Here is a 12,481-nt window from a genome sequence, read left to right as displayed (position 1 = left end):
TTAGTTGGATGTTTCAAAGGGGCACCTTCTGCTACGGAAGCTTGATTTGCCCAAGCTTTTTTTCACATTGATTAGTAGTGCATATCATGAGATCAAACCTTCCTGTGTAGAGTTTGCATGCTCTCCCTGTGCTTGCGCGGGTCTCCTCCGGGCAGTCTGGTTTCCTCCCACATACCAAAAACATGCATGTTGTCCCTAGGTGTAAATGAGCGAGTGAATTGTCCGTCTCTGTGTGCCCTGCGACTGGCTGGCAACCGGTTCAGGGTCTCCCCTGCCCACTGCCCGGTGATGGCTGGGATAGGCTCCAGCACCCCCGTGACCCTACTGAGGATAAACGGTGCAGATCATGGATGGATGGATGGATAGTAGTACATATGTAACAAGTGCACATATTAAATAGGGATTTAACCAATTGTTTGTTTGTTTGTACATGATTCAAATTGAATCGTTTCTCCGGCGCCGTCACGAATGGCAGCCACTCCAGCAGCTCCCGTGTTATTTTCGATTGTTCAGTTATTTTCGATTGTTCTCAGCTTAGGGATGCTGCTGGAAAAGTGAATTTCCCTTCGGGGATGAATAAAGTATCTATCTATCTATCTATCTATCTATGCATATTATTTGAAAAAATAACTTAAAGCCCCAGTGTGTAATATTTGACCACCAGATGGAGCTGTATTGTCTAATGCGAACAAAAATCAGTGCCACAGAGCACAGCCTAGGAGCAAATTGCTAGACCTTAGGTAGGGATTCCACTGTGTAAAATGCAGACACACTTGTCGAGCTATGATTTATTTTATTTTTTTTGCAAAAATTAACTTTGATATGATCAGGTATTTTTGCCAAGTAATCAATTAAATGGTTTTTTTTTTTTTTTTTTGTACCATAGCAGGCACTAAATATTGCACACTGTTCTTTAAAAAATTAAAGTAACTTGAGCTTAACATAAACTCATTCATGCCCAGTCCATTTAGAATAGAATAGAATATAATATACCTTTATTGTCCTTGTTACAAAATGGGTTGAACATATTGTGACAACGAAATTGGGCGAAATTTAACAGTGAGGATAAAAGAAAACAAAGAAGATAAAGGTTATAATTTACACAATATTTACACAAGAAATGTGGGCATGGAGGATGTTACATACAGTTTTGGGATCGTATCAGCGCAATATGCGTTAAGTGCAAAAATAGGCAACATTGTGCAAAGTGAGCATGGGCATGAATACAATTTTACATCTGTATGTGGTAGTGTGTTTGCAAGAGTTTCAGTTATTTGTGCGGTGTGTGTTAAAGGTGGTAATGGCTCTTCGGAAGAAACTAAAATGACAGTTATAGAAGTTAATTTGTAATTGTATTTGTTTTTAATTCTGACCATTTTTTTCTAGATTGTATAGTTTACTATTTAAATCACTTCAACAGCTTTTTAAATGTATTTTCTTTAATCTAGTAATAGTTTTCGATGTCTTTTTGCATGATAAATATTTATATTGTATGATATTAAAGGACAGAAAAGTTCAGTGGTTTAAATAATTTTACCTATTGCATATTTTTAAAATGTTATTTTGATGATATCACATTTCATTGTTTTAACTTTTATTTTCATTTACATTTTATGAAGTTATTTTTTTCATGGTTTTGCACTAACTTCTACATCAGGGGTTTACATCCTTACTATTTTCATGCTACTGATTAGCTCGAAGGGCTATGAGTTTCTAATACAAGAAGTTATTGTGTTTTTACTTTCTTATTACAATATTGCCACGTTTTAACCATTAGATGTAGGGTTAAAATGGGTTCAACCAGTAAAACTTTCTGCCAGTTAACATTGAAAGTTTCCTAAAAAATTACAATGACCCATCACTGGTGAGCTATTTTCAGAACAAGCTCGCTGGATACTCTGGTGTAGCACAGTAGGGTGGCACGGCGGATGAGTGGTAAGCGTGTCCGCGGCACAATTTTGAAGTCATGGGATCAAATCCAGATACCAGCCCTCCTGTGCGGAGTTTGCATGTTCTCCCCGTGCATGCGTGGGTTTCCTCCGGGAACTCCGGTTTCATCCCACTTGCATGTCAGGTTGATTGGCCGGCTCAAACGGTCCCTAGGTGTGAATGAGCGAGTGAGTTATCTGTCCCTGTCTGTCCTGTGACTGGCTGGCAACCAGTTCCGGGTGTCCCCTGCCCACTGCCAAGGACAACAGGGAAGGGCTCCAGGACCCCCGCTACCTTACTGAGGATAAGCAGTGCAGATAATGGATGGATGGATGGATATATCCCTGTAATTGAGCAATGGTTGATCATTCTCCAAATGTTACTGACCTCATTTACTCACCATTGGACGCAACAAACAGGAATCGAACCTGGATCACAGCAGTGAGAGCGTCAAATCCTCACTACTAGGACTGTAGCCGACCTAAGATCACACTATTTTTATTCACTGTATCATATTGTACAACATTGTAATGGGGCATTATGGGAAAGAGTTTGGCCAAAACAACGTTGTACAACGCTGGAAGGAAGCATTATGGGAAAGAGTTGTACAAGGTTACCTACCACTGATCTAGATCCATAGTCTTCTAGTGGTACCACAGTGGAGTTGTGTTTATTGTTGTTGTCATAATTGTTATTATATTACTATAATTGTTATATGGGATATTATCTGACGTGAAACCACAGTCTGTGGTACTCAAAGGTTGCCGAATACTGTTCTAGGGTGGGCTCGTTCATAACCACTACTGTTCATCATTTTACAGTGTATAACCAGCCCATTTTTGGGGGGGTTCTCAAGCACCGCCAAATTCAACCGAAGAGCCCCCTGAAATTATAGGGTTTTAAAACGTTTTCCTTAACAAAGGACAGGATCGGCTTAACTATGTTGAAAAACGTTAGGTAAAAAGCAAAAAACAAAAAGTTTGAACAAAGCCGTGTCGGAAATACTTCACTGCCTTGAAATGGCTCAGTTCTTTAGATTCCTAGCACCGCTCTCGTCCCGTACCCCCTCCTCTTCCGCTCTGCTTGTGTCACTTGCGGCGTAGCGGCAGAGTCTGTGGAGGCTAGGTTGTATTATGGTGAAAACTATTTACCATCCAATACCAACACTTATCATCAACAATAAGTCCTCGTTTCAGCTGCCTTGAATCGAATGAGAGGTAATTAAGAGCAACACTAAAAACTCATTTGCAACCCTCAAGGTCAGGTGAGAAAGCTTAATCCTTAAAGTGTAGGTTGGAATTATAAAGTTGAATAGAATGCATCATTGTCTAATAAGGTCCATGCTTCATCTTCTTTATGTTTTGTGTACTATTAGAAATTAACGAGGAAAAAATGCGTCGTAATGGGGTTTCTGCTAACTACAAAGTAATGTGATGTTCACTAATGGGAAGTGACACTCCTGAAAGGTGTTGAATGACCTTAAATCACTTTAAAGGCGGTGTATGTAACTTCGAAATGTTCTTATAGCTGAAATCCTTGCAGCTCCTCTTGTTGCCTGTGCAAGTACAGTGGAACCTCGGTTCTCGACCATAATCCGTTCCAGAACCCTGTTCAAAAACCGATTCGGTCGATCACCGAAAATCGTTTTTGCCATTAAAAGTAATGTAAAATCGTTTTAATCCGTTCCAACACCCTGAATGTTTAACATGAAGCTAACCCAGGCTAATCGTACGTTCGCGTTAGCGTAATCTTCCGTACGAAAGATTACGCTAACATGAACGTGTAAAAATAAAAAAAGGATTATGAATAGGATTTCTTACCTTTGTGGTGGACGGTGGGGAGAGAAAAATCCTCAAAAGTTTTTCAACCTCTTCCAAAACTTGCGGCAGTTTTTTTGCTTATAGCGCTAACTTCCTTAGCCGCATCACTCGATTTCACAGCCTCCTAATTCTTTACTATCGTACTGATAGTAGATTTAGCCATGCTGTATTCACAAGCAAGATCGGAAATTCGTACACCTCTTTCATGTTTAGCTATTATGTCTTTCTTAAAGGCAATAGTTGGACGAACAACCTGTCTTTTTTCACCTGTCCTGCTTGCACCGACTTTCTTCGGAGGCATAATTAGGGGCTAAAACACCCGTACGCCGCTCGCTCAGCATCGCACCCTAGCGTACCGGCGTTCGAACTCCGATTTTTTGACCGAACAGCAAAGCAAGAATTTCTCGAAATTTTTGGTCGAACACCGATTTGTCCGAACTGAGAAGCGTTCGAATACCGAGGTTCCACTGTATGAGAAACACTTAGAAGCGCTTGAATAAACTCGTCCTTTTTCACCTTTTTGGAGGTTTGGGTTGGCATTTGGACTGTATTTGAAACAGTCCTTTTCTTACTTTCACCATTTTTATCCTGAAATTAAATATACGCGAGCACATGCATGAAAACGCTCTGCATTTTTTTTTCTAAACTATTTATTTTGAAGTCCTGGGCATGTGGGCAACCTATGCCCCCTCATCTTATCGCAGTGAGAATTTGCCAGAGGGCCACTTGATATTCGTGCAGCGCGTTCAGAGAGAATGAATGGCAGTAAGTGAGAGGGAACGGTGGGGGGGAATCACACAGCTCCAGAAGAACGAACTGTGGTTGCAGTCTCGGAGTGTCTTCTCCCGCTTTCTAAAGCACGACAATGCCCGGAAGGACATCCTCTCATTTTCATGCCTTGAGAGAATTGTCCCCAACCTTCCTTCCATCCCGTCCTCCCCTCGTTGCGCTTCCCACCTTAGCTGCCGTCATCCTCCCTCCCCTTTCCTCTGCCGGTGGGGGGGGACCGCAGAGAAGTCCACGAGGCACACCGGACAAGTGAGCGGCATCCGAGGTCGGATATTGGCGCGGTAGCTAAGGAGGAGGTTTGGGTTTTTGCAACGTCGCAATGGACGAGTCCAGCATTCTGAGGCGGCGGGGGCTACAGGTAGGCAGGCAGACGGGACTCGTTTTGTCGTGCTTTCTGACTGCGTAAAGTCCTTAGCGGATGTGGCGGGAGTAAGCAGTCACTTTTGTCGGCGTGCCTCGGAGGAAGTAGAATAAAGTGTCGTCTTGAGAATATCGGACAAAATTAACAATACAGTTACAACTTAGTTACTGCAGAGTTGTCCACTTTCTATTACAGCTTGCAATTGATATCCTTTATGATTAATCATCAATGTAGGCCAAATTCTGTCTGTCGCTTCCTTTTGATTTTTGATTCATAAGACTGGTGTCAAACTCACGGACCGCCGGCCAAATGCGACCCACCACATCATTTTATGTGGCATGAGAGACTATGCTGAGAGAAACGCGGGGAAAAAACAAGCAGTATTTAAGTATGGAAGTTTGAACACTTACACACAAAAAACTGATTTTGTATTAGCCTATTTGTTTTCTCTCCATAAAACTGCCTGGAAAATTAATGTAGCAGGGGTGGTGGTACTGAATAACACAACAGGATTACAGCCCAAAGCCTTCCTGAGTTCCACTACAAATTTGACAATACTACAAAAATTAGCATTTTACACAAGTATTCCCAAGGAGAGGTCCGGGCGAACCAAACGTGCCATTTGGGTGACCCTTCAAAAATGGCTGCTTTTTTGGAATGCTTCAAAATATATATATAAAAAAAACTTGGGCTCGAATGAAAGGTAAGGCTTGGGGCTATCTTATCCACCATCCAGATCTGAAAAATATATGGATGTCAGGATTGTTTGGACTAACTATACTACTTGAATACATTAACTGGACCCTTATCGACGTCATACAATCATTGATGATGAATTGTGAAATTGCGTTAGAAATTTATGAGGTAGAAATGAAGAGTTTCATATTCTTTGTATATTAGCATTGCATGACTTGAATGCTGGCTTTGCCTGCAAATAGGATTTTACAGTATCTTACAATATTTGGTTGGATTCAAATCTCTATATAACATGCCCGGGAATGCTTTGAAATGGCTATGTACAAATTGACTGGCTAAGAAATGGGAACGGTCTGACTCAGGGGTGTCCAAACTTTTCAGAAAGTGTGCCAGATATTGTAAGCTGAAAATGTGGGAGGGCCAATCAAATTTCCTTGACACAGTCTTTAATAAATTCACCCTCCGAGAAAGGTTTGCCGTGCTTGACAATCAGTATCTTAGCCTCGTAGCTCGCCTTTGTAGAATTTTCATTGGACTTGCGGTGTTCGTTTTTTATTGGATCCATCGAAAGGGGTGCCAAGGAAGCAAAATCAGTGTTTCAACTCTAGCTGTAGGTTTAATTTCCTTTATTGGATTCACCAACACCAGTCAGTCATTCAGGTAGTCAGGTATGTTATAAACCTACAATACAATAGACATAATTTACTTTACTTACAATTCAAGTACATAAGTAAAACAATGAAGCAGTCAAGTTATATATTTTAAAGCAACATTCACTTTCCTAACTCCCCACAAACGTTTGAACAAAACAACTGCAATACCCATACACCACTGCACTGCAGAAGAACAGTCATGTGATCGTGCCGGATCTATACTTTTCAAAAATGCAAAACGGAACTGAAACAGCGATCACAAAGACAGCGATGTAAAATGGCTTAAAGTAACCAAAATCAACGCGTTCTCACAGAAATAATAACAGTCAAACTGGAGCAAAATGAAGAAGGACTTACTGGTTGGGGTTTCGCTTTGCCTTAGGCACACTAACGTTTTAAGTTCTCTAGACTCGAACTCCAAAGCACAATAACCTGTGCGCTCCCATTTTAAATCCCGGAAGCACAGTTTTTCCGGATTTCGGTAAAAAAAAAAACCCTAATTTTCGACATGTCCTGGAAGCAGCGACCCTCGCACTCAACTTTCCTTTTTTATTTATAGTCGCCATGTCTGAAATGGGGATGGTGGCCAAAGGGCTACTGCCAGTCTCTGGTGAACTGGGGATTTTTTTAATTTTAATTGTATTCTTAATGCGGTCAACATTAATGGCAGGCCACATATTATTAATTTTATGACAAAAACCGGAAGTAAAAATTTGATCACGGGCCGTATCTGGCCCGTGGGCTGGACTTTGGACATGCCTGGTCCAACTGAAACAATAATTACTTCATTGTACAGTATAGTCAAGGACATTTTTAACCAGTAAAGTAAAATATCCGCTTTTGCTCACTAACGGTGGGTACAGACAAGCTGGCTTATGTTTCCCTATTAAATTTCCTCAGAGATGCGTCGCGGCAGATTTTCCCGCTGTGACCCGCTGAGCCGTGATGGGTAGACATGGCGCGGCTGTAAATCACTTCCCCGCTGCTAATTAGCGTCCCGCGCGTCGAAATTTCCTCTCCCCAAAGGCAAAAACGACGCTCGTCTGACGGCCCAACGCCAGAGTAATTGATAGCGAAGGGACAACGGTTCGTGAACTCGTCAATTTCTTTGCTCAAAGCGAGGGCAAAGGTTTCATCCGATGAGATCCCGGGGACGCGTGATATGGTTTGGACTGGGATGAGTGAATATCAGTCAGTTTTGACAAGACGTCTCGTGAAGCCCAGATACAGTTGTATCTCTACTTACGAATCTATTGGAACCAGCAGGAACATTGTACAATGAAACGGTGGTGAATTGACGTTTTCCCATTGAAATGAATTAAAACGAGATTTATCCGTTCCAAGGTCATCCATTAAATCAAGGCAACTGCCTTGTAGGTACACTAATGTTCAGTTCGTGTTAATGAATTTACAACGCGGTATTAAAAAAAGACAATTAAGGCGAAAGAAATGCGAAAGATGTGCAAAGCTTTTAAACAACAACCAAACAAAAATAATAAAATGTAAACAGTCAAATGTTTTGGCATGCTTTTCCACTCACTGTGTCAGTATTGTGTCAAAAAATTTCCCCCCGTTTGCCAAATGATATATATAACGTCCTTAAGAAATCTGCCCCATGTGTTAAGTTAATATAATGTACGTTATTGTTATTTTTCTCATTATTTATGTATTTATTTAATGTGTTAATATTTTCTCTATCCCTGCAGCACTTCCTGCTCAATTGAATGAAATCCTTTTGCCTATTTTGTTTGTAACAATGCTATGTTCTACAAAGAACGATTTTAAATAAAATGTAGGATACAGTCTCAAGGCGCCCTCTGCCGGACCAAAGTGGTACTACCTCACATCGCAACGAAATTGGATGCTCTCTTATTTGCATTGATAAGGCTTTTAATCATCATTTTTCTAAAATTTGTTGTCTACACCAACACAGCCCTACTGTCCTGCCCATGCCCCCTGGAAGAAAACCTCTCGCATTGGAATTGTTTTCTTGATTTGGTTCTCGGCTTGTCTTTAGGTTGGAATGGTGGGTCCTGAAGTCAGACCGGTTGAGAACCACTGATCTATAGGGGACAGTGTAGTATTTAGTGCCTCCTAATGGAACTTTCATGCAGGTAAAAAAATATTAGTTTGAATGCAAGGGAAAATTACATGAACTATCATACCGATGTTAATTTTTATACAAAATAGGTCGGGAAAATGTATATCTTTTATACATATTGGAATCCCTACCTAAGGTCGCTGCCATCTTTGTCTGCCGTCTTCTTTTTGTTTGCATTAGACAACAGTGTCATCTAGTGGTCAAATATTAGACACTGTGGCTTTAAAATATTGAACAAAGTTTCAGGAATTTGAGTTTTTGGGCGCTACCAGGCCGTACTTGCCCAAGACACACCACAGTAAATGGTGCCCCTTCTACCTATGTGGTCAAGGGATCCAACCAATCAATACCTCAATTTATTTAATATAATAAAACCAATTTTACGTGTCAAAACAAACCTATCCTCTTATTAGTGTTATTTATTTAGACTAAAATGATCCAGTTCTAGTAGATCCTAATTGTTTACATCAGTCCTTCCTCGTAATTTCGGTGACAAGCCAACAATTCCCATCTTTATCTCCAGTTAAAAGGCTCTGCTGATCAAAAATTTAGGCAACTCAATGGCGCCACCTAATGTGATCCGGCATTTATCACGGTTTATCACGTGTTCCAGACACGCTGGCCTGGGCACAAACATTATGAATGAGTGGAAAAAGGGTTAATGTGTTGAGAACTGTTTTTTCTGGGTCAATTGAGAATAATTATGAGGTTCATTAAACACTAAGGTATATTCCAGTTAATTCCTGGGAATTTTGCAAATTGCCTCAAACTTTTTCCTTTTTGCATTCCATCCATACTCTGAAGCAGAAGCCAATTACAATAACCCTTCCCCACTCTTGATCTGGATTAAGGTCTTTGGCCTGGAGAGGGATGCGCCGCCACCAGGCTGTACTTGCCCAAGGCACACCACAGATATTGGTGCCCCTACGACCCGTGTGGTTAAGGGATCCCACCAACCATCCAACCAATCATATATTATAAACCGGTTTGGGAGGGTTACTTTTAAAATGTAATCTGATATAGTTACTAGTTACCAGTTAAAACATTTTAATCAGTAACGTAATCCGAGAGTACAGAGGGACTGTGTGTCGCCTCCTAGTGGTAAAAAAATAATTCATTCAATCGGGACAAACCCAGTACTTTGGTCAATTTTACCCCATTTTCTGGGTTGTTTGGCGCAAAACGACACAATTATTCGAGTTGTTCTAAAACAGGCGTCTTCAAACTTATGGCCTTGGGGCCAGTTGCAGCCCACGAGATGATAATTTGAGGCCCCACCGTATTATGAAACATAAAAGGGACAGTGTGTATTAGTAGGCACCACCTAGCGGTATAAAATAATCATTTAATCAAACGGGACCAATTCAGTACCCGGGTCAAATTTGATCCAATTTTCTAGGTTGTTTGACACAAAACAACCCAATTTTTGGGATAGTTCTAAACTAGGTATCTAAAACTCGCATCTCAAGGGCTGATTAGGCCAGTGTTTATTGTGTATTTCTTAATAATTCATATTTTCATTTATATTTAGATCTGATTTGATGTAGAAAATTAAAAAATATATATTTTATAACCGTGCAAAGTTTTTATCAGAGCTTTTTATATGGAAACCCGATTTGGCCCAATCTCAGCCAGACCCTCGCTCCAGCCTCCCCGCACACCCCACACCCCCAAGAAAATTGTGTTTGAGACCCCTGCTGGAACAGAATACAATTACATTTTTTCTAAAATTTTTTAACGAACCCCGTTACATGTATTCCGTTACCAACCAACCCTGTGTATAATTTCAATGATGTCAGAAGTGATTACGAAAATGAAAAGATTTTTTTGTTAACCCTCGAGTGAAGTTTGCCGCAGCGTGTTTAATCCCTTCAGGATTCAGTGAGTTCTTTGTTGGACTTTTTCCCTACAAGCCCGACCTCGCTTTAACCTTGCAAGTTACATGGTCTAAATGCTGCTCTTTTAATACCTTCCTTTTTTCTTTTCGCAGAAAGAGCTCAGCCTTCCCCGGAGAGGCAGCCTGTGAGTATGCGCATCACGGATATGACCTGCCAATCAAATATTGTTCACCAAGGTGGTGATGTTTTTTTTTTTTTTTTACAAGGTTTGCTGCGGTTTTGCTATTCACAGGGCTCTTATGGGTGCTTGAAATCCTTGTAGATGATTGAATTTTAATGATGTCTTTTCAATGATTGAAAAGTCCTTAAAGTTTGGTTGTTGAGTGCTTGTAAATGCTGAATAATGTTGCCATATTATACAAAAAGCCTGTTTAAAAATTATGCCGGCACTGCTCTCTGGTGGCTTCTCTTTGCCATAGCATTTCTTGCTTTGTAAATAACTGCAGCTGGCATCATTTTCTATGACTTTGTCCTATGAACCGCCATCGCCCCCTACATGTTGTGTACATTATGGAGAATTATTATGAGCCATGCAAGAAATTAAGGTAGCATTTCCCAGTAGTAAATTGTAATCGAAAAAACTTCCTGCAACTGAAAATGTAAGCTACATATTACTGTCATTTTTACCCAACAACTATCTGGGGAGAGATTTGCTCCAAAACTATGTGTACACACGTATTGTTCATACTCAAGATCTAAAAATTATATGTCCTAATGAATGTACACATAAGATTAAAAACATGCATAATTAAATTGTAGATATGTTCTTGGATCTGCAAAATACATATCTCACACCGAATGTATTTAATTGGTCCTGGAGAAATAAGAAAATTGGCTGTGAAAGTCCTTAAAAGAATGCTCATTTTGCTATTATAAATGTGTTCGAACCATGTACTGCTGAATCAGGTCTTGGTTTTCTCCTTACTTGTCTATTATCAAGTGACTTATTGATGCTACAAAGTTTTATTTGGGAGGTGCTCTCAATCTGCTTATATTGTTTGAACACTTTTCTTGTCGTTTTGGTGTCTTCAAGTTGTTGCCGTGAGACCATTTTTGTCAGAAGCGTGTTTGTGCGGAAGGGGATTGGGGGGGCGAGGGTGGTTGGCTGGGTCAATGCGTCCTGCGACCGATCCTATTGCAAACAGGTTGCCGCAGCCTCCAGTGACCTCAGTTACCATGGCGATGGTGTCAAGTATTTGACGAGGCAGCCTCAAATGAAAAACGGAAGCCCCGTGCTTAAGATGAATGTGCTGCTTTGGTTGAACAAAGGGTTTTAAGAGAATGTCACAAATAATCATATATATTGATTATTAATTATGTTCATTACAGTTTATCCCGGACTATAAGGCGCACCCAAAAACCCCACATTGGCCAGAAATTGAAATAACCTATTGCGCCTTATATACGGCAGAATACATACAGTATTTATAGGTGCGTGTTACTACACGACCATATTTGAGCAGTAGTTGATCAATCGATGCTTCATAACAAGGAGATTCCAACCTGAGTCACGCCATTTAGGGTGCCGACATTTTACCAATAGACCACCAGTAGTTACATGCAAAGAAGGTATGAATTGATGTCATTATTACGCTATCTTTACTCACAGTACCAGAAACACTGATTTGCATAGTGCACTGTGCTGTGCATTCTGGTCTCCCCACTTCTTCACCTGTGCGTCAACAACGTTGTGCATTATTGACGCACAGGTGAACTGTTTAACCCAGGTATATTAAAACATGTGGCCAGCGGGCTGGATAAGGCCTTTGGACAATTAAATCATTCCCGTCATAAATTTCTAATGAAATGAGTCTCTATGTCATTTCTATCAAATTTAATTTATTTGTTTGAATATCTCTGGTTGCTACAAGTTCAGGTGTAAAACTGCATTGACTCAACTGGTAAAGTAAACCAGACATTAAATGCCAAACATTACAATCTTTTTTCCCAAATAAATGTGTTGTGTTAGGAAAAGATTCCTTGTCATCCGTTATTGTAATATGTAAGGTAGGTCGATAATGTAGGCTGAATAATCAAGAATGATACTGAAAAAAATAGCTAAGAATTTTAAGTTGATATTCTTTTACTGATCTGGCCCGCCTCAGAACAGGAAGTCTGGATCAGCCCAAGAGCCAAACTGAGTTTGACATCCCTGGCTTAAACTTTCAGAATGCAGATCAAAACGCTCTATGCAAATCAGTGTTTCTGGCATCGTGAGTCAGAATAGTGTGAGA

The 12,481-nt window shown here is 40.4% G+C and overlaps 1 protein-coding gene across 4 annotated transcripts in view; it reads left to right on the top strand.

Annotated features, from left to right (window-relative positions):
- Positions 1 to 12,481, top strand: part of mast4 (microtubule associated serine/threonine kinase family member 4) — a 112,726-nt gene that overhangs the window by 33,269 nt on the left and 66,976 nt on the right. For 3 of the 4 annotated variants that reach the window (XM_088355311.1, XM_088355310.1, XM_088355312.1), the window contains exon 4: positions 10,340 to 10,371. In XM_088355311.1, coding sequence (XP_088211437.1) covers positions 10,340 to 10,371 — 32 coding nt within the window. Of the gene's footprint in view, positions 1 to 4,842; positions 4,897 to 10,339; positions 10,372 to 12,481 lie in introns of those variants that run through there. The other variant, XM_088355315.1, reaches the window with a different exon arrangement.

The sequence above is a fragment of the Urocampus carinirostris genome, chromosome 16 (assembly GCF_059441175.1).
Source record: "Urocampus carinirostris isolate Australia breed hairy pipefish chromosome 16, RoL_Ucar_1.0, whole genome shotgun sequence".
Taxonomy (NCBI): domain Eukaryota; kingdom Metazoa; phylum Chordata; class Actinopteri; order Syngnathiformes; family Syngnathidae; genus Urocampus; species Urocampus carinirostris.
The sequence above is the reverse complement of the archived record's forward strand: the minus strand, read 5'-3'. Positions and strand labels throughout refer to the sequence as shown.